This window comes from Pundamilia nyererei, unplaced genomic scaffold (assembly GCF_000239375.1).
Source record: "Pundamilia nyererei isolate P.nyererei 1_Seehausen unplaced genomic scaffold, PunNye1.0 scaffold00227, whole genome shotgun sequence".
Classification (NCBI taxonomy): Eukaryota; Metazoa; Chordata; class Actinopteri; order Cichliformes; family Cichlidae; genus Pundamilia; species Pundamilia nyererei.
In genome coordinates, this window is record NW_005187628.1 from 718,061 (window position 1) to 741,668 (window position 23,608).

The 23,608-nt window shown below is 39.7% G+C and overlaps 2 protein-coding genes across 2 annotated transcripts in view; one reads left to right on the forward strand and one right to left on the reverse strand.

Moving 5' to 3' along the window:
- Positions 1-23,608, reverse strand: part of ctnna2 (catenin (cadherin-associated protein), alpha 2) — a 320,434-nt gene that overhangs the window by 122,165 nt on the left and 174,661 nt on the right. The window lies entirely within an intron of this gene.
- lrrtm1 (leucine rich repeat transmembrane neuronal 1) lies at positions 8,566-11,689 on the forward strand. Its single transcript, XM_005748703.1, has one exon. The coding sequence runs from the start codon at positions 9,680-9,682 to the stop codon at positions 11,231-11,233; it is 1,554 nt and encodes a 517-aa protein (XP_005748760.1). The 5' UTR covers positions 8,566-9,679; the 3' UTR covers positions 11,234-11,689.

A 23,608-nucleotide genomic window follows, 5' to 3' on the forward strand; every position in this document is an offset into this window, starting at 1 on the left:
CACACACATGAGGAAATTTTTGGTATTTTCAGCCTTTATTAGGCAATGGAGTACAGAGATTGTACAGGAGAGCAGAAATGGGGGGGAATGACACACAGGAAATCGTCTCGAGTGGATTTCAACCAAGGTCTCTGCAGTGTCATTTGGCATATGGGTCACTTGGTCAGTCAGGTGACCTAAAGCAACACTGACTTGTGTTGGTAGGCTTGATAATATATGCCACTGTGTGCATTTTGTGCTGTACAGATGTGATGCTGGCACAGGTATAGTATTCATTTCATCTTCATTACTCCATGACGTCTAATTCATCAGAACAAGGAGGAAATAAAAGGAAGTACAAGATGATGAAGTGATCATGTATTATTTTATCAAATATGAACATGAATTCATTATGATTCATTTGTTATTTAGAAATGCATTTTACAGTAATTACCAATTCACAATTCAGATGTCCTTATAATAACCCAGAGGATTAAGTATGAGATAATACAGTCATATGAGATAAGCGTCAGCATCTACCATTTGTTTGGTAAAAGCAGTGAGATATGATACTAGCTCATTAAAGACGGTAATTATCTTGTTAAACTGCAGTGTGTATGCATGTGTTTGTGTGTGTTTTTTGTTTTAAGGTCATTTAAAGTATCACATGATGAATATAAAGTTGGCTTCAGTTATAAGACATTTTTAGGAAACCCGGGTCACCCCCAGCTGTGCCTGTGATGAATAACATTGTCATCCTATTTTTCAGTCATCGTGTAGCTAATTACTGTCAAGGTCAGTCATCAGTAAAGGAGAAAGCGGACTGCATGTACATCACCACCTGTGGCACTGTCACTGTGAATGAACAGCCGGGAGGTTCTTGGCATCAGTTCTTCTCTTTTTGTGTTGTTTTTCTTTTCTTTCTTTCTTTTTTTTAAACAATCCGTTAAGATAAAAACCATTCAACGTTGCTAATACCCTGTAATTTTTTGGATTGCGATTATTTGTTTTTCTCCACACACACACACACACACACCCACACACCCACACACCCACACCCACACACACACAAATGACAGGTACATTTAGATGAAGTCGAGGAAAATCTGATAGCCATTTAACATGGTAATTATGGCTGATCAAAAGAAGGATGCAGCACTGTGCACATAATTTCAAGCACAATCAGATTTTTGCAAAGAAACAGTGTCTTGTTCCGAATTTTTGCAAGTACATTGCTAACCAGTGGAGTTTTAATTTATGAGTAACAGAATCTATCTACTTTTTCTATCTCATGCTTAGAATAAGCACTTTTGGTACAGTCTATTCACCTAACTGATTGTCTTCAACCTTCTGTTAAACCAATGAGAAATCTCTGTCATGCCACTGTTGTATTTTTTAAAAGATTACCTTTTTCTGCTGGTTTCAGCTCTCATTTCAGTTTCACATTGATGCTGTTCTCCTCCTTACTATTTATCCTCCAGTCCTCGTGAGTTCTTTGACTCTGCTCATTAGCAGTTCTTCTCCACATCACATTCATTGAGATCTAAATCATTACTCCTGCACCACCACCATACCGCCAATGCTGGGATATTTTTGGAGAAGCGCTTTTCCCCTCCTTAAATACGTTCCTACATTTCCTTATTGTGTGCCCCATGTCAAATAAATCGTTTTACTTTCCTTCGCTTGAGTCATTGCTGATTTAAATTTCAATTCACGGTCCAAGGGTTAGGACTTCATATACACAAAGACCTTCAATGAAAGTTTATACAAAACTCTCGGTTAGTGTTCTAACTTTACCTTGAAGCAGGGACACGGAATAAAGGGACAAGTAATTTTCTGTCTAAATTTACAAGTGTTTCAGCCTTTTGCATCAGAGACTCCTCTGTCACTGCATTCTGCTCCGATTCATCCAAACATGAGAGAGGTTAGTGGACACATAAAGGATGTACAGGCTTGTTTGGCTCTGGATGAGGCAATAGGCCAGAGTAGTCAGGACTATCAAAAGTGGAGGGGGGTGCTGCCTCAGAGAGCTGGGTTTTGAAAATGGGCTTGGTGGTGCTCAGTGGGATTTCTGCATCATCTGACAGCTGAACAAAGTTCCTTTGGCAGACAGAGCCCAGTTACAAGCCACTGTTTGATGTAGTCTCTGAATCCAAAAACATTAGAGCCAGAACACAATTGCATAAAGAAACAGACTAAGTAGCAAAGCTAAAACAAGTAATTGAATGAAATACTGCATATGGAAAAACCACACACCAACCCACTGAAGGTGGGTGAAAAACTGGCTGTGTCAGGTTGTTGTAAATGTGTGCGCATGTGGTGGAGGGTGAAGAATTTTGATCTCGTTTCAGTGTAAAAGCAAGAAGTGTGTGACTGCACTGTGTTGTGACATGGGAAAACTGTGTTGTTTTCTGTCTCTCTTTCTCAACTGGGAACGTGTTGCTTTGGACATGGCCGGAAGCAATTTAGAACCATATTAATTCTCACTCTGTCAGAGCAACAAATACACAAATACACACAGATGCATTTCAACAAAAAAATACACCTGTTCAACTGCTTGGTGAAGCAGTACATCTCTCTCTCTCTCTCATAGGCTGAGGACTAGGGAGTGTCAGAACTGCTATCCGGGATGACACAACGAACATCCACGAGTACATCAGCTTAGTGAATACCTCAGGAAAGAGAAATCCAAGAAAGATCCTTAGAGGCTGGGGTCCAGGCAAGACCCCAGGTGCAGACTGTGTAAAGACGCCCCTGAGACAATTTAGCACATAACAGCAGGGTGCAAGATGCTAGTTGGCAGGGCATACATGGTACGCCATAACCAAGTGGCCAGCATAGTATACAGGAACATTCGTGCCGAGTATGGCCTGGAAGTCCCGAGGTCAAAATGAGAGACGCCCCCAAGGGTGGTTGAAAATGACCTAGCTAAGATCGTGTGGGACTTCCAGATAGAGACGGACAAATGGTGGTGGCTAACCAACCGGACATAATGGTGGTAGACAAGCAGAGAAAGACTGTAGTGATAAATGTAGCGATACTGAATGACAGCAACATCAGGGTCAGATGTTGGATAAATATCAAGGGCTCAGAGAAGAACTAGAGAAGATGTGGAGGGTGAAGGTAACAGTGGTCCCCGTGGTAATCGGATCGCTTGGTGCACTGACGACCAAGCTAGGCGAGTGGCTCCAGCAGATCTGGGAACAGCACCTGAGATGGGAGCTTGAGGGTCCCAGAGGCCTAGGTACCACTACTTATATAGATAGATAGATATGTACATCTGATGTGTTATGATCAGATCATTGCCCTCTGCATAACCCAAGTGCTTCAGGTCATGAACTGATGGCTGGACATCTTCCTTCAGAATTTTCTGGTAGTGAGCAGAACTCATGGTTCCATCAACTATAGCAAGTCATCCAATTCCTGAAGCACACTACCACCACCATGTTTCACTGTTGGTATAATGTACTTTTTATGAAATACTGTGTTAATTTGACAGATTTAATGACATGCTAACCTTCCAAAAAGTACAACTTGTGTCTCATCAGTCCACAAACGATTTCACCAAAAGTCTTGGTGACCATCAAGACGTGTTGTGTTCTTTTTGTTCTGCAGTAGTTTTCACCTTGAGACTCTGCTATTGATGCCAGTTTTGCTTCAGTTGTTGTTCTGGGGTCTTTTGTGACTTCCTGGATGAATCACCGATGCACTCTTTGAGTAATTTTGGTAGACTGGCCTCGCCTGGGAAAGTTCACCACAGTTCCAAGTTTTCTCCATTTGTTAATAATGGCTCTCACCATAGTTTGTTGGAGCCTCAAAGCCTTAGAAATGACTTTATAACCCTTTCTAGACTGATAGATATCAGTGACTTTCTTTGTCAGTTGTTTCTTTAGAGGCATGATGCGTTACTTTTTGAGATCTTCTCACAGCAGCATATTTTCTCTCTTCAAATGTGCCTTACAAAAATGCATTGCATTTCTTTCTTGTTCTTTAGTTTATACATCTTTGTCGGAGCCTACTCTGACAACCAAGTGCATTTGATGTTTATCATCTATCTGACTGTTGTGCATAACTCTTTAGTTTATGAGTGCAGTCTGACTTAGTGACTTTTTTGTTATTTGTTTGCTTTTTGACACATTTTGTTAACATAAAAGGATGCTAAAGTTCAGTGAACTTAGATTTTATATACACATACAAATTTATACTCATTAGACTTTAGGGAAGTAACATGCTAGTCAATGCAGTTAGTCCAGTTCTTCACATAATTGTATTTCACTGAGGACAGAGTTAAGAGCCATGCCATCTAAAAGGGAAGAACTGCAGGTGCCACATAGAGGTTTCATCTCTGATATAGCTACCCACCTGGAATACTTCATCAATATCCTGTGTTTACAGAAAAAAAGGTATATACAACATAATCAAAATAAGAAGTTCAAAGTTCTATGTTTGCACTCTTTCAAAGTTCAAAATGTTGTGCGTGTTTAGCATGTTCAAAAGACTAGATAAGTCAAAAGAGTGTGGGGTGAAACTACAAGCAAATCATCAAATCCTGAATTAAAACTCTAGTCACTAAAGCAAAACGCATCTGCAGAGAAGACCACCGAAATTAAAAAGAGTCTGGCTGAGGGAATTATGAAAGTCTCTGTGGTTTACAAAAATACATCCAACGCTTAAACTAAAGTGCCCGTGTGGTTCAAAACATGCCAGATACTGAAAGTACAATGAACTTTGGACAGTTCAACGATATGCAATATGGAAAAAGCAGCCATTAAGGCCAATCATTGGCAATGTCTTCTATCCAGCCAACAATAACAAGCTTGGCTGTTTCAAGCAACAACAAAAAATAAGCAGAGAAAGAGCAAGCTGTCTCAGACTTGAAAGTTACATGCATTTATATAAATGGGGTTAGCAACGTGGAATTAAAGATTTTAATATGTAATGGCAGGCTTGTGTTCTTAATGCCTTGAGCTATTGTTCCTCCATCATATTATATGGAGAAATACAAAGAGTTTTCTAAGTTCATCCATTCTGCTGAGTAAATCATCCCTCCAACCAAACAATCAGCCCTAAAGCTAAAAAACATGGACAAGTCATGCTAATAATTCAGAATATTTACACAAATAAACTTTGCATCATACAAAAGCATACTTCAAGGAGCTATAACCTAGTGTGACACCCACGGTCCTCTTGTCACATGCCCCACTGAACATGATGACGCTCCCCTTTTTGTTTACCCAAGCTGCAGTTAGTACAAGCTCCTTTAAAATCATTGTTTAAACAAAGTAGATCTTTTCTTGATACTGTGGAGTAAACTCAGACTGCACAAGCCTTCACGAGGCTACTGTCATTACGGGTTTAAGTGTGAAGGAAACAGGACATTTCCTCTGTTCCTCAGATCATTACTGTGGATATTAAAATACTAAGGAAGAGACACAACAAATACGAAAATTTAAATTAATAAACTCCATGTCCGCTTGTGACCCTTTCAAACTGAGACAACCTCCATCTGCTGGAATTCCCGGTCCATTGTGGACGTGAAATCATGTCTTGCTGTTTCCACTCTGGGGTGTAAGTGTTTCCGCCAACCCCTATCTCAATGCTTTCCGAGATGCCCATCAACATTATCGCTGCGGCAGGCCAATTAGTTATCATCTGCCTTGTTTTCTCGGACTCAAACAGTGGGATGTCATCTGATTCAATAAATGATTTTAATAATGGGCCTGCAATCAAAGATGCTTCTAATTTTGAGACACATTTGAGCCCTCAAATCAAGTTCAGTCTGCTGACGATACACCATAACTGATAACCACTTCGTTATTAAAAGCTATTTATGAATTACAAAATAAATAATGATATTATGTGTATATTATTACCATATATTATATTATATTATGTATGAGCATCACTGATAGCTAGAAAGTCTGATTCTTATATAACATTTTTTTAATAGATTTTCTTATTGACAATATGAAAAACAATCATGACGCAAGATTTAAAAATATTGTCAACCAGGTAAAAAAAAAAAGTACACAGACACACATCAAGACAGCTTCTTTGTTAGAGCATGCCATCACTGTCCTCTGGTATGACTGCTAACTGCACGCTGAGGAAAAAAGTGGGAAAAGGAATATCCACACTTCAAAGAGTTTTCCACATATCTGCGTGATCCTCGGTCCACAGTTCGCTTTTACGTCTGACACTAAGTGAAAAATGATCACACAGAATCCTGAGATATGGCTGCAAATGTGATTTGCGACGGCACTGTGATCTTAAATGTTGACCATCAAATTTTAATCAGTTCATCCTCGAGTCTAAGTGAAGCATTTGCTCCAGTTGTAATGAAATTCCATCCTGGAAACTGTAGGATATCACATTTATGAGAATGGAGTGAGGTGAAGTCAAAGTGACCTTGAGCTTTACACTATAAGATCTAATCTTGATTACTAACCTAATTTAAACTAATTCAATCTCTTAACTCCAAGCATAAGCACAAATACTTGCTATTAAACAAATAAATAATGAATATCAAATACTAAAAAAATTAATATTTAAGCCACTTCTCAAAAAGACTCTTCATGGGTTGCGTTAGGACCAAAAAAAAAAAAAATCACAGTGACCTTTTGACCTTTGATCACCCTTGAATCAAACCAAATGTTTGTTCCAAATTTAAAGAAACTCACTCCTGATGTTTAAAACACACCGGGCTCATGACAATGTGACAGAGATATACATATAATGATACAACACAGTGGTGAGAAAAACTGAAGAATTAAAAAAAATAATAAAAGGGATTAAAAAATGTAAAGGCTTATGATGTGTAAATGACATTCTTTTTGTTTTTACATTTATAAAATGCAGGGGAAAGAAATCCACATTTGTGCTCCACATTGCTTCATGTCTCCCCTCAAACATCCACCAGATGTCCTCAGTCTGTCTTCCTGGTTATGACCACATGACAATCACACCCACCTCACCTGTTCCCAATTAACCAATCAATGCTTGCACCTGCCTCTTGGCTCTGTATGCTTATCACCTGCAACAATGAAATGCAGAGATAAATACTAGCAGAAACATTGCATAGAAAAAGATCTATTGATCAACTCGTGATCTGCTCTCCAGAATTATTTAGCAAATCGCAATTATTTCTAGAAGATGGCAGTAATGCAATTCCCCGGTTGCCAGAGGCTGTAAAACTTTAAAGAAGAAAATAAGTTGTGCTTTGTCAAATTTTCATTTTTACCCATATCATTCTAGCTTCTGCTTTTTCCGCACTTGTTGCTAATATACATTTGTTTCTGTTTTCTATCTATCCTACATTTTGAAATAATCCTCTCAATTGTTTCTGTCTATACTTTGAATTAGGCAATAAATTCGAGAAACTTGTGGAAACTGCTAGTTTGGCTAGGAATGCTGAGGTCGTACGCCGATGTAAACCCTTTCCCATCCTTTCTCGTCTCGTTCTCACACTGTATACTTGGCTCTATATCCTCAGCCTGGATTGTCAAGCGGGCATAATTAAAAATTAAAAAACACTCTTTATCTTTTTGTTCAGACTCTTTTTTGTTCATCTTAAATTCATTGTTTTCTGAATAAGTGAACAAGAAAGTTCCGTTAGCCAATGTGCAATTAGCTCAGAAAAGGAAGGAGGTGAGTCAGAAGTTTAAAACTTGGCTCGTGTGAAGCCTATAAGACACAGTCACAGCTCATTGTCTTTGAACTTTTAGGGCAGAACAATGACACGGCTAGAAGCAATTCCAGAGAAGTGCAAAGGAAGACAAGTGAGCCTTCAGAGGGAATATCTATGTTAGCTTAATGCTAATATTATGTGGGAAACAATTGCATCTGCATTCACAATGGACACAGACAGCAATAACTGTCAGCGACAAAGAATTTCTGGTGGTTTGAGCATATGAAGAACGCCATAATCATCTTGACTCACAGGCCAACCTTTGTTGCTGGCAAGCAAGCAACAAGTATACCATATATACACGTATGCTCCTGTGGCATCTATGATATAATGAAGGACATACATGGTGACTAGTGCATTTAAGTCTCATTGAAGATATTTAGAAATTCTTTGATGAAATTATATATCTTTTCTTTCCCTCCCTCTCCATCTATATAGCACAGATATATAAGCAAACATCTGTTTAAGAAAAGAAATAATATAAGATCCCATTTTCATCATTGCAAGCCTGAAATCAGACAACGTCAAGAGGCCGATTTCATTGCAGTCATTGAGGGAGGGAAGGAGTGTTTGTATGTGTGGGAGAGAGAGAGACAGAGAGAGAGAGAGAGAGAGAGAGAGAGAGCGAGAGAGATAGAAAGAGAGAGAGAGAGAGCGCTAGAGATATGGGGGGTGGAGGGGGTTCATTAAAGCCCCTGGTTTAAGCCCAGCCCATTCTGGATATGTAAATGTCTGAGGCACAGAGAAAAACACAGCAAGAAAAAAGCAGTGAGGGAAGATGTGAGAGCGAAGAGGAGGAGGGGAGCAGCATGAACAAGTGAGAGAGCGATCAAGGGAAAGAGAGCAAGAGAGTGAGGGAAAGGGAGCGAGCACTCTGAATTGTGAGTGGCTTACGACACTCAGTGAACAGAAGGTGCTTCTGCATGCGCTGTCAGTGTACTGGTCTGCTGCAAGGGATTGCGCGCTCCTTTGCTTCCCACATTTACCGCCCCTGCCTGCCTACCAGCACCAGCCTTCAGCAGCCTCTTCCAGCTGGCTGAGAAGACACCCAGAGAGCAAGGGAGTAAACGAAACCTGCGAGCCACGGGGGATGCGAGCGGCTACCAAACCAATATGAGCCACTCAGATGACGAGGAATACTGTTACACAAGAAAACAGTGAACAGGGTTCATCTCTTTATATCCTGTTTTGTTTTTTTGTTTTTCCCTTGCGTCCGTCACTGAAATCATGATTAAGTGCTTGAATGGATCTAAACCTTACAAGTCAGTGATTTCTTCAAGCGATGGACGATAACACATTTTGACAGATCTTTTGAAACTTAAGCGGGAGGGAAAGGAGCAAAGAGCTGAAGACAGATTATTTTAAAAAAGAAAAAAAAAGATTCTTGCTTATTTTTTTCTTTCGCTGGTTTTCTCTTCTTCCCTCTGATCGTTGCAGCAGAGGACTGCGGAGGAGCAGGAGAGACAGAGCTCATGCAGACAGGGGTACTTGCACTTCCTACCATCTCGCTGAAAGCTACTTGGATTCCTTCTCTTTCTGGCTCTTTCACTTGAAGAGAACTAAGACATTGTAAGCCTGCCAAGGATCTGGTGTCCACTGAAAAGAGAGAAGGGAGGGGGGGAGAATTTGTACCACAGTGGGGTCTTTTTTAGATTCGCACATAATTAGTGTTGGGGCACAAAGCGAGATGCTGAATGGAGATTGTCAGCTTTTGAATAGGGGTGAGTAGGAATTTTTTCGAATAAGATTGATCAGTGAGGACAGTTTGATTTTCCATCCCCTCTACTCTCCACCCACTGCTTGATATATAACGTAAGGAAAGAGACTTTATTTTTTTGGCATTCTTTGGGACTTGATAACAAAAATACTATCACTGTCTTCAGCTGACATACATAGAATGAGACAGCTTGTTGAACGAGATAGATATGATGCGATAAATATGATCTGATACGGGCAAAACCGATATCCAGAGTGGTTCAATGGACATTTTCTCCCCGACATCCCTGGATATTTATGCTAATGGATTTCCTTCTAATTGGACTGTACTTAAAGTGGCCACTGAAGAAGCCCCCTGGGTTGATACTGTGTTCATTGGGCATTTTTCTAAGAACAGTTCCCTTGGTAGAGGGGGTTTGTCCAAGGTTGTGCCGCTGCGACAGCAAGCTGCTGTACTGCGAGGGGCTCAACCTCACAGACATTCCCCGCAATCTGAGCAGTGCCATGGGCCTGTCCATGAGAGAGAACAACTTAACGGAGCTGCGTGAAGGCCAATTGGCTGGTCTGTCACAGCTCACCTGGCTCTATTTAGATCACAACAGCATTGACGTTGTAGAGGAGGGTGCATTTGACAAGCTGAGACGAGTCAAGGAGTTAGACCTGAGCAACAACCGGATTGAGAGTCTGCCAAATGGCACCTTTAGGCCCCTCCCAAACCTCCGTATCTTGGACCTCTCATACAACAGGCTGCAGGTACTAGAGCCTGACCTGTTCCACGGCCTTAGAAAGCTCACCAATTTGCATTTGCGCTACAATGCTCTCAAATTTGTGCCAGTGCGGATTTTTCAGGACTGCAGGAGCATGCAGTTTCTGGACTTGGGATACAACCAACTGCAGAGCCTGGCACGAAACTCCTTCGCTGGCCTCTTTAAGTTGACTGAGCTGCATCTTGAGCACAATGAGCTAGTTAAAGTCAACCTAGCCCACTTCCCACGCCTCATCTCTTTACGCACTCTGTACATGCACAACAATCGTGCCACTATTGTTGTAAACACACTAGACTGGACATGGCACTTTTTAGAGAAGATTGACCTGTCAGCAAACGAAATCGAGTACATCGAGCCACATGTTTTTGAGAGTACACCAAACCTCAAGGTACTGATGCTAGACTCTAATCGTTTGACCTCTGTGGACCAGCGCATTCTGGATTCGTGGTCATCTCTGGACAGCATTACCCTGGCAGGGAATGACTGGGAGTGCAGCCGCAATGTGTGTGCCTTGGCCTCTTGGCTGAATGCCTTCCGAGGCCAGCATGACAATTCCCTGCTGTGTTCAAGCCCTGACACAGCACAGGGTGAGGATGTGTTGGATGCTGTCTATGCTTTTCAGCTATGTGAGGATCCCCCAGTAGAGGTGACCACAGCAGGCCTGTACGCCTCCACGAGGGATCTGGGCCCCATTACTCCCAACCCCTATGAGGGCGAGGGTAGTGAAGTGGTCACAAATTCTTTCACTGTCACAGTGGGCCATGATGACCTAGAGAGCACCATGCAGATCCACAAGGTGGTAACAGGCACCATGGCACTCATCTTCTCCTTTCTCATCATAGTGCTCATGCTATACGTGGCATGGAAGTGCTTTCCAGCTGGAATAAGGCAACTGAGGCAGTGCTTCAGCAGTCAGCGCCGTAAGCAGAAGCAAAAGCAAAGCATGCAGCAGATGGCTGCAATTTCTACACCAGAGTACTATGTTGACTATAAACCTAACCATATTGAGGGAGCTTTGGTAATCATCAATGAATATGGCTCTTGCACTTGCCAACAACAAGCTTCTCGGGAATGTGAAGTGTGACCCTGCTTTTGAGTAAGTCTTTACCTGTGATTATCTGGATATACAGTAAATTCCTTTTTGGATACACCGGGGAGGGGGACAGAAGGAATTATTCAATCTTCTGGACACTTTTTTTTACAAAGCATTTCACTGTGATGTGGAAGAAGTGTGCTTCATGTGGCTGACTATTTTGTGGTGGATTTACTGCTACTGCTATCTGCTGCTGATCTGAAGTCACATAATGGTCATGGGACTCTTGGACCTGTTCGTGTTCTATCGAAAAAGAGAGAGGAATACAGCGCTGAGGCTTTTCTCTCGAGGATGGATATTTGAGCTTTAATGTGTCTTTCTATTTCAGGACATTTAATTATTGTTTAAAAATAAACTGGGGACACAGGAGAGGAAAAAAAGAAACCATTTGTATTATGGTACACACAATATTTGAGCATTTAAAATATTAAAAACACATTTAAGTTTAATTAAAAATGTAAAAATAAAACTGTGTAAAATATGTTAAAGAAGAAGACGTGCAAGTGTGGACAAAAAAAAGATAATCTATTTCTTTTGTAAACTACAAAAAAGTGTTTAAATAAATGAATTGCTATTCACAGAAACTCATTTGTATATGAGAAGCCTGTCAGAGAGGATGAATGACGACAGACGCAGTCTTTGCGCTCGTGGACTGTAGAGCCATGACTCTGCAGTGCATCAAACAGCCCCCCCCCCCCCCTAAAAAAAATAAGGCGAAAAACAAAAAAGAAGAAAAGGGGAAGAGGGATTTCTGCATCTCATCTCCAGTGTAAAACCCACCATCTGAGTTTTAGACCTCTTCTCGGATTGAATCACATTTTGTTTTGCATTCATTGTGGTGACTTTCTATCAGTGTAGTTTCTTTCCCATTGCCTGTCTGTGAATAGATTAAAAACGATCTATTTCATCCTTTATCAGTAATCATATTTTCATTTAGTGATATCACAATATTTGTGCTCCATCCAAGTGAAGAAAGCAGAGTATAAAAGAGCTAAAGCTATGCCTCTCGTTGCTTCTCACCTTTTGGCTGTCGCAGAGGAGCGTTGCCTCCTCTTACTGAATCAAGCACACCAAAGCCAACAATCATTCAGACCATCCATAGTAAAATCAAAAATACTGTTCAAATAATATCCAAACCACCGAAGGAATTATTCACCAGCTTCAAGAAGATTTGCACATATTGGTCACTTTGTTTTGTTTTTTTTGTTTTTCTTTTCATGTGATGTAAAATGTGTGTTGAATACAAGGCCATTTCCAGGTGCGTGTATATATCCTTCTCCCTTTGGTGTTTATTGTGTACATTAGCGCACTGACAGATGTTGTGTTTCCTGGGTCCTTTGACATGAACAGTATGTTATGTGAGAGAGAGATGGAGGATCACAACGACTGCAGAAAGAGGGAACAGACTGCTCTCTAGTGTGCACATTCTCATACCGTGGCAGCATTATACCAATTGTGCACCATGTTCTGAAAAATTTCACAACGGGGGCAACATCAATATACTGATTTTACAGCAGCTTTTTCTGAGAAAAAAAAAGAGAAGAAGACAAAAAGATCAATTTGCATTATTTTTTGTGTTATTTTGCGATAAATAAGATAATGTTTACAACTTGTAAGTCATCAGGAATAAAAATGTTTTAAGAACTCACTGACAATCATTACACAATAAGTTTACATTCTTTAAATCTTTAATTCGATAACATTGTGAGATGGTGTTTGGCTGTTCTTCTTTTTAATCATTTGCAATAAGTGGTACAAAATGAGATGCTTTGGTGTATTTTAAATTGATATAACTTGTTGAGGTTGATAAAGGCCTGGGAGTAAACCCAGCCTGAGAAGAAGTATAGAGGATTTAAGGTCCCTTAAGCAATAAAGTGTCTGGAAAAAACAGAGAGGGGGGAGGGGATTTTTGCAGAGAGTAAGGATTAAATTTAATTGAAGTGTGCCACTATTTACTGGGTCTAAATGAAATATTTTGAAGGGAAAATTTGAGTGGCTAAAAAAGAAAATTAGAAACTATATTGTTATATTGAAACATTTCATCGATCTATTTAATTGTGTTAATTCTTACAAACTCGAGATCCCCAAAATGCTAGCCAGAATGCCAGTGAGCCACAGAATATGTAATACCGAAGCTCCTTCGTTTCCTCCCACAGCTCATAGGATTTCTCCCAGGCCCAAAGAAATCCCATCACATAGAAATCATTCTAATTATTATGAAGGACAAGGTGGGAATTCAGTGATTTTTTTCTAAAATGAATGAACTGTCCCATTCTATACATAATGCAAGCAGCAGTAAACATACATAAACATAAAATTGAATAACTTGGTCATTAATTGGTTTTCAAACTAGACCCTTTTTGTTCTCTTCAGATATATACGTCCCAAAATTAAGATTAGTTTAAATCTTAAAGTTATCTCAATAAACAGTGTATGAATCATTAACATCAAACCAGTGTCTGAGGAAATGTCTCGCAGTGGGTGAAAAATAATAATTTAGTCTGAGCACTTGGCAAAAGTGAAATGGTGTGGTCATAATGAAATGCAACGACCACAGCGGCCCTCAGTGTTCAACTTAAATCCCAGAGGGTCTCTCCAGCTGTCAGTGAAAGGAAAACAAATACCTGTACTTGTTACCAGAGGCCTCAGGCTACAATTAAAGTTTTTATGCGAGTATTCTGGGAGATGAATAAAATGATATAAATAGAAATTATGTTTTTATTTTTGACTATTGATAGCGTGGCATGGAATTTCAGCAGAGCACAGATTCAGTACTGGATTTATTTCACTTTTATGAAAAAAAACCAAAGTGTAGCCATGACGCTTGAAGTTCAAGCCTTGGGAACAACTTAGTAATTTAGCAGTTCTGAAAATGTGTTTTAGGGACTGGCAATGGCTTAAATTAAAGTTGCCATGCGAAATTTACGATCTGGTTCCTTTTTATTGTAGCAAGCGCACCCTGATTCAAAACTCGGTACAGCTGGAAATCATGACCTGTCAAATGACATGAATGCAAATGACTATGTAAGGACATCTTGATAGGGACAGAAATTTATTTTATTCTCTTCATCTTCATATCCTGTCCAGAATTCCCCTTACCTTCAGGTACTTCACAGCCCCTTAAACAGGCACCTGCAGGGTAAATTGAGGTTGTGAAGCTTCATTTATATAAATATTGGATGATGCTTGGCATGGAGGCCAGTACTAGCACCACTATTGATTTCATTTAACTACTTTTTTTAAACAAGCAACCAGGGCAAATGGTGATGGAGAATGGATATGATTATTTCTATACCTTTGAGTCCTCAGGACTGAAGTTTAACTACTTTAGACTTCTTTTTATTCCTCCTCACCTTTACCTTAATCCTCTCCCTACCTCTCTCTGTTGTGTCTGTAAGACATCAATTCATCTAACTGACAAGAGATCAAATCTCTGCTTGACCCAAGTCTGAGGTGATAATTCTCTGAAGGGAGATATGTGCTCTCAGACAGCATCCATTATGAGTGCCTTGATTGATGATGCTCGGTAAAAATCAATACAGATGAGTGGTAACCAAAATGATCACAGTGATAACAAATGTATTCATCTCGTCCTCACATTTTGAGGCATAAACTGATGGTTAGAGATGAGATGTTTTATTTACATGGAAATCCATAACTGCAATAATCCATAATCAGATCACTGTTCAGTCAGAGGAAAAGGGTGAGATTGTTGTTTTGCTTAAGAGCAGCCGGGGAGGAGAGCATAAGATTGCAGAGCTGCCGCTGCTGTTGTTTGGCAGCTAGAGGATATATGGTAGCTGCCTGTCCAGATCACAAGCTAATAGGTCTGAAGCTATTGTCTTGTAGCTCGTGTGTGCAAATTCAAGCATATGCTGCCTGCATAACAGACTTGGAAACTATTTGGGTGTCTAGGGATATGTTGTAGACCAACAACACGACTGGTGCTTGGACGGAAAGCCACAAAGGGATGAAGAGCAAAGGTCAAAACAATGAAAAAGGAAATTCTGACATGGTTTGCAAAAAGTGGGACACTAGGTGCATAAGGCCAGGGTAAGAACTAAAGGTCAAATACTAACAATACAGAGACCCTGCGGACTCAAATTCTACACATTCTAGCCAGACTATACAGCGAGCATTCAGAAACATGCTTCAGTATTATTAAAAGGGCAGCCCGACTTTTGGTATCACAAAAAACGACAGCTTAATAACACGTACCAATATGGCGTTTGCATAATGATGTCAGAGTTTCAGCACGTAGGGCCTGTGCAATGGTGTGAGTGTCAGTAACTAAACACTCCTACCGTGTTAGGCAAGACCACAGAGGGCCATAGAGGCACGAGTACATTCTAAAATGAATAAATTAACCTAGGTTCCTGTGAGGGGTATTGATCGGGCAGCATTCTGCCATCTCACTGGGACTGGGACTGTGCTGCATAATAAATGCTAAACACCCCCTCATAACTGGATGCAGAGCTAAATCATGGGTGGCAGCATGTACTGCAGTGGGCTGTAAGGAGCTGCTGATGACTAATGACAATGTGTGGGTGGCTTTGCACTGATTCTTTTATAACAGGTGGGTTATCAGGATCAATATTCTAATAATCATCAACATTATCTTAGAATCCAAATCCTCTGACACGCCATTTTCTCTCCCATTGTACATCCCCTTCTCTCCCTCCTTTTTAGTCCCAATGCCGCATGTGTGTAAGTGCGATTCTACAGCACTAAATTCACTGATAGCCACTATCAAAACCCCAGTGTTTATATAACCTGCGTGTACAAGCTGGGGATTAATTGAAAGAGGACAGTAAGAGGGGAATTTAACACACACACACACACACACACACACACACACACACACACACACACACACACACACACACACACAGACATACACATAAATTATACAGAGAGATTACTCTGACAAATAATACATTTAGATGCAAAAGTAAAGGAAGCTTATAATTTAATTCCAGACCTTTCCTTATGAATGTGGCGCAAACTGTCAAAATAATAACTTTGCTAAAACAGACACGGGTCCAATAGGGCACAATAATTACATTCATTACTCAGGCTAACTCTCCAGGCAGCCTATAGCTCTCTCTGCCCACTGCTTCATTTACATGCACCACACTGTAGCAACACTGAATTAATAATAATGACTGAGGAGTCATTATTCTTACCTACATATAGAAGAGCTGTGGTACTCTGAGGGTAAAACTAGTTAGAGAATGGGGGCAAGGTTGACATTACTCTGACTTAGGGGGTGGGAGAGGCTTAGTATTATTATTATTATTATTATTATTATTATTATTATTATTATTATTATTAATAGTGCATTGTTTTAACGTTAACTTACATGCCATGGTATGGTTGGATTAGCGTATGCTAATGTTTTGTCTTGCATTTAACTTAAAACATCAGGGTCAGTCAGTGTGATAATACATGGCAACAGCTGGGCCTGCATCTGGGGCTCTATGTAACCTGCATGATGGCAGATGTGGGTCAGTGCCTAATATTCAGAGTATTACGGTGGCTGAACGACAAAGCTTTATCCAGGACTGAAAGCAGGATTTCCTGTTCTTTTATCATAGTTATTTATACCTTTACAGATAGTTCAGATGATGAGATATTAAACAAATCCAATATAGGATATAATGCTCACACCTCACGTTGTCTATCATGCATTGTCTGGTATGCAATTTTAAACATAATGATTTTCCTGTTTCCATGTTAGTGGATATGGGCTTTGTCCTATTAAATTAGATGTTTGGAGATATATCTAACACTTATCTTAAAGTAGAAATTAATAACGAAGCATAGTCTGATTCAGTGTAAAAAGAAAAAAAAATCTGCGGATGAAATCATATTTAAGGGATACATTTGAAGGTTATAGCAACAAATACCTTCTATTACAAATACTTGCCATGGAGGACATATTTGTTGCATCACTTGCCAGGGCGACTGTGACATCAGTAACAATGGAAGTATGAGACGGAAACACAGAGTGTCTAAATAGTGCAGCGAGCTAGTTTTCCTGTAACGCACTAGTCATGAATTTCTTATATACTTGTCAAAATTTCCCAATTCCAAAGCTGAACGTTATAAAAACCAAAATAAAAAACAAACAGATGGGAAGCAGGAAGAAAAATTCTTACTTTTGTGATGTTAGTTTTTTTTAATGCCTTTTTTCCTGACTGATCCTACGAGGTTCTGAAACATCTTTGGAGGGACCGATCAGAAATTCAACAAAAAATGTTTGTGTTTGAATATGTATCGCCTTTACAAAGAATACGTAGGTAATGTTTAGTGTACAGTAGTCTACCAATATTGCGCACAGACAAGACAGCACACGGCAAACACTTCTTCCACTAGCATGTGGTATTCCCAAAGTGCTGCTTTGGGGATATATTATTAAAGGAGACCTGTAGTTTTATTTAAATGTTTAAAACACCGTCTACTAGCACACCTTCAATATTTTTGCCACTTATTCCTTCACTTCCAGCAGCCTGAATCCAGGAAATTGTGGTGAAGCTTTTAAGGCCAGCATATTTTAGCTTTGTTAAAGCTAACAGCAACAAAACTGGAAAGACTAAATTAGAAATTAAACGAGGGGACAATGTCAATAAGGAACAAGGCCTGTCCCTATACTGTATCACACATAACTACCATAGAAAGCCACACTTGTGCAAATTAAAAAGTTGTAGCTTAGTTGAAACTGTGTGTAATTATTAGGAAACAAGGTTATTCTCGAAGCCTTCTATTGATTCAAAATGTCATTTTTCTCTGCTATTTGGTCTTTATTTCTTGAAGGCCTTTGAGAGCTTCCGTGATCTCGACAAGAGGACAGTGCACATTTCAAAAGCAAAGGGGACCACCAGACCCTGGAATAAAACAAACGTTCATGCCTTGGAGGTGTCTCCTATCAGTGGCTCCTAATCTGGAGCCCCAGATTCAAACTTTATGTATCCAAAGGAATGAAAACTGCTTCAATCTTCACTTACTTATAACTACAAAATGTCAATTTGATGTTTTCTCTTTGTTTTTTAAGACTATACATATGTCATCATTTAGTAATTTTGCCAAGGCGATCAAGGATTTGTGTCTAAACAAGTGAAACAAACAAAAACAATAAATTGCTCTTTTATAATGACTGCTAAATTGGAGTTGTAACCTTTAAATTTAAATAGCTAGAGAACAAATTAAAATATTAAAAAAGGCACAGGTCTGAATTTGATTCAAGCCACAGCGTCTGTTACGCTCCTCGAATACAGAATGGTATTCTGTTTATCTGGACTTAAATTTAAAGTCTTAAAATGTGCAGATTGTCTTAAATGTAAATGTCACCCTGGCTGTCATTTTAAAAAGGTTCCTGGCCTTTTCAACAGCTACAAATGAAGCTGCCTGGGTAAATGTTTAAATTTACCATGTTAGATGTGGGCGGAATCAGATATCGAAAGAATTCAAATGAGAAAACATTAGCAATAGTTAAATGCATAATGGGAACTGACTTTAAAGCAAGGCCCTTTTTTTGTTTTCTTAATTTATAACCACATACTTTTTGTTCCCTCCTCTCCAAGCCGTATATCATTAGCTCAGCATATTCACTCTTTATGCTAAATTATTAATCACAATAATTACATCTTTCATAATTTATAGGCAGATCACAAAAAATAAAAGTAAATCCCTAACAAAACTTTGATCAGGTTTTTCAGAGGCATAGTAAGCCCGTAAGAGCTTCCCTTTGAATATAAAGTTAACACCGGTTAGGGGAAGTAAAAATAGACAGCATTTATCATTTCCCATTTATCTGATCTGTGTCAGGATGAATAAATGCTTTTCTCCTACTCCCTTTGCTCCCTCTCTTTTCCCTATCTTCGAGGGAGATTGGCATCTCTCCAGTAGCCAATGAGATTGGCTGCATAAATGGAATTGCCCCATTCTCCAAGTGTCAGCTGAGAAAAAGGGAATGTGCTCACTGTTTACAAAACCATTGGACTAAAGATGCATCCCCAGTACTTAAGATGCAATTTTGGTAAACATTCTCAGTGTGACACTCGATGCATACAAGCGAGATCCAGCCCAGAGGCGTCGGTAGAAATACAAGAGATGGACTTACCTGTCATATTAAATGCAGGGCAGAAGACAAGTGGATCCAAAAAGGAAGCCATGAAAGAGAGAGAAAGAGACAGAGAGAACAACGTTAAAATATTTACGTCTGCATTGCAAACTCTGAAAGGGTCAGATGCAACATCCTTACACACTTAAAGGTAAAAATGCGCTCAGCACACTGAAGCTTCACTTCTTTCAAGACAGTCACCATAAGAGTGCAACAATCGGTAGTGGGATCAGACAGCCTATGGCAGAGTGAAACAGCATGTTTGCATTACTGCAGTACCACAGTTAAACTGATGGTGCGTTTAATGTCTAACTTGTGAAAACCATTGTACCTGACAGCAAGAAGAGGAGGAACAGAAAGACAAGCTTTTATTGGACTTTGCTGACTATCGACTCTGATGGCCAGCAGCGACGCTGGGATCACATTCTGCCAACCAAGCAGCGCCCCACTACAAATCTGTGCATGTTTCTGTGCAGCCTAACTGCCTTAAAAACCGATGTCTGGGCTTGATCACAAAAGTGCCACTGGGTAGGCTTGTTAGCACTGTTACCTGCCACTAGAAGTATGTTTGAAGGTTTTTTTCTTAATGATTAGCATGACACATATGGCACATCCTTGAGAAACCACCTCTTTTAGGTGCCTCAGTGTGTTCAGCTGTTTCCGGGAGGTATATTTATATTGTTGTATGGCCGGAAAGGAAGCATACCTGCCTAAATGCTTGAATATAACTTCTTTAATTTCATTTTTTTAATCCTACAGTTTTTTAAATATTTAAATCTACTTATTTAAAATCATTACCTTTGATATAGATAGTGTCAAATCACAACAAAAATCATATCAGGACACTTTACTTCATAATGTCACAACAATACTACAGAAAAGTAGGGTTATGGGGGTGGGTGGGGGGATGAGGGTTGGAGCCATTTGTTTCAACTGGGTGGGGTAAAAGGAGTGTGTGTGTGTGTGTGTGTTTCTTGTGGGGGGGCACAGATGAGCACTGGTTGACTGAACCTGTAATAGTTGATTTGGTTGATAAATAAATACAGATAAAGAACAGTATTAATATTATTTGCTCTTTTACAAAAAACGATGATGCAATGTGACATCAACCCCCTCCGTCACTTCAAAAAAGCATTTCAGCTGAACACCTCTACCACTCCTACAACTTTGCACAGTAAAAAGAAAAACAAACAAACGTGAGGCTGCCAGGAGCTAAATGAGCTTTCGAATATCTATGCAACGTATATCTTAAAATAAAGTGTGACACTGAAAACTGTTTCTGAATTACCAGTCATGAGATATTCTAGGAGTCTGCCCACAGTGTCAATCATCTTTGAATGTGTAAACTACACTGTGATGTTGCGCGCTAGTTTAATACACAGGCAATACAGTTCTAAGAATACAAACGTGTGACAGGCCATGTTTTTATTTAAAGTGGGGTTTTTTCATACTGTGTATAAATGTATAAATTCTGTGATCTATGTTCATCTCAATCATTTAATTTCAAACAAACTGTACAGTGTTGCATTTACTGTACCCAGGATGTTCTTTTAAGAGCTAAAATGACTACAAGCCTGCATTTATCAGCTTGTTTTCCTTTGTTGGTAAAATGCTTAGGGAATCAAAGAGTTTACATCTAATCATTTTGCCACTTAGAGGACATTTGAAGAATGAATAAAGTGAAAAATACAGCGATTATCAGTCTACCTATGCTGGAAAGGAGTGCAGTTGTTACTCTGGTACTTCAGTTGTTTTATAGAGGAAAGCAATCTGTTTGAAAAGTGGATCAAAGAACTTTTGCAAAGTTCTTTAATCCACTTTTGAACAACTTGTGTTTATCGATCAGAACGCTACAGCTAATGTTTAGTGACAAATTTATTAGTTTTCGTTACGGCATTGCAAATTCCATCTGACTCTAGTTTCGACAGCAAGTATGTTAAAGAAAACTGAAAATAATTCACACTGCATCATTAAACAGGAAGTAGTTATGAGTCAAACAGAAAAGTGCTTTTTTTGTTGTTTCAACATGAGAAAGCCCAGATGGCCAGACGAACTGTGGGAGTGTGGAGAAAGAGAGGAAATAGGTGCTGAAAACACAGAGAAACAGACAAAAAACAGAGTCTATTAACAAAGACAACAGGTAAAAGGAAATTGCGTTGAAAAAAAGGCAAATAAAATATACTGCAGTTTTGCCAATAATTATGAGAAAGCAGTTATGATGCACATTTAGATCTATGATTATAGTTCCCCTGTAAACAAAAACAGTGGAGGAGAAAGTGTTTCAAAATACAATAAGAAAAGTTGTTGCTTAACAATATTTGCTCTATAATGAATTTGAATACATTCCCTCCAAGTCAATTAGCTCCACGGTGGTGTGTTTTACGAATTTACAAGCAAAAGATCACCAGTTGAATCCCAGGAGAAGACAAATCCCTGTGGGCCCGGGTCAGTAAGGTCATCTGGCATAAAAAATTCAAAATGGCAAACTCAAATATGTGGAGCTACCTGCTGTGGTGATCCCGTGTAGAAGTGCAAGATCTTGTTTGCATCGATATTCCTCCCCAAGCGACTCTAAAACAACAACTTTAAATTACCCAGAGAAGTTTGCTTTCGTTGTGTTATGTCCAGCACCTCGTGCCACCTGTAACGCTTGTTGTGTGTGTACAAAATGTGTGATTTTCAATAGGTGAGACTTCATGGATTAGCTTAAGGTCATAGTTTAAAACCAATTCCCTCATTGTATGGCAAACACAGGGGTTTTAGGGTGTCTTTTACACAGATCTGCCTCATCTTTTAATGATTCTAACTAATCATAAACCATTAAGTGTCAGCTTCAACAGTATTAATTCAATCAGACTCATCATCAAAATGGTTGCTCCGAGCCCCCTGCTGCACGGCTTAGTGATAGTGTGCTGAGAATGAAACGACACATTAAAATGGGCTGGGGCATGCAATCCCCCAAAAAGGCATTTGCTGCGCTCCGCATGCACCAAGGACATGCTACAGTAAGGTCAGGATCACACACTGGCAGAATACTGAATAAGGCAGCCTTCTGGGCTGGGATTCCTGAATCCGGCTCATCGTCCCCTGCCCTATGGTAAAATGTCTGATCGCTCTAGATATGCAGTCCCCGCAGGCCTTCTGAAAACTTCAGACAGGCAACAAAAAGAGTGAAGCGCAAGTTACACACGGTGTATGTGTGTTACAGGTAAAAACAAAATCACCTACACAGTAATCAAAAACCTGATGGGAGATGTTTTATGTTCGTGAGAAATACTACACAGCTAAATATCCTTTACAGTGAAACATTAGATGCTCTGATCTTCTTTTATTATGAAGCTGCAGATGAAGGCCCTCGAAGCATCTTGACTTTGTTGCTAGGCAACCTCAAAGTCAGCTGCTGTCCACTACTTTGCTGTTTAGTTAAAGTTGTTGCAACTGAAGTGGGGGAAAGAAGTCACGACGCTACAAATCAGACGCTATTATACTCTTCCCATTTAAACCACTGGCAGCGCTGCACAAGAAAACAGAAAAAAAAACAAACCTTCTCTGCACTAATTTGTTTAGGATGCAGAGAACACGCTTTGGTGACACAGAAGATTATCTCAGTACACCCTGGAAAACTTGTCAACTTGGGGTGCTCAAGGGCATTTCTAGAAAACAGTCAGTGAGATGAGGGATAAAAGTGAGATGCCCTAGGAGCATAAGAGGCATATTAAATCCTTCAGATCCAGTGAAAACAAATACAAAAGGAAAGAATCGCTGCCAAAAAGACGTCCATAGTGATCGTCCGCTCTGCTCATAGCAGAGAGCAGAAAGCCTCTAATTAAAGCTTTATATTAATAAACACGCTTGGTGCTCACTTTGGTTGCAATTCAAATTTGGAATCTCTCCAGTAAACACAAACTACAGTTACTCGACCGCATTTGTTGGGATCATGAATTTAAAAAGGTAAACCGGCATTAGTGTGGATGGCATGTTATTCTTCTGAGCCGGTCAAACGAGAGGAGAGAATGCATTTCCCACTTCTCGCTATTTTGTGAAATTTTACATGCACCTACCCTTCAGGCGAGTGTTGTATCCTTCTTCACTGAAAACATTTGGGACTAGTGTGTGGGAGTGGGAATGAGAGTTGTTGTTTTAAAGCTGGCACTAATGAAACCCATGGGCCTGAGATGACAATGGGAGGATGTTTGATGAGAAAGTATTTGGTCCGGTCTGTACTCTGTGTGTGGTGTTGCCTG

Coding starts and splice junctions, on each gene's coding strand:
- lrrtm1 (XM_005748703.1), top strand. CDS start 9,680: ATGCTAATGGATTTCCTTCTAATTGGACTGTACTTAAAGTGGCCACTG.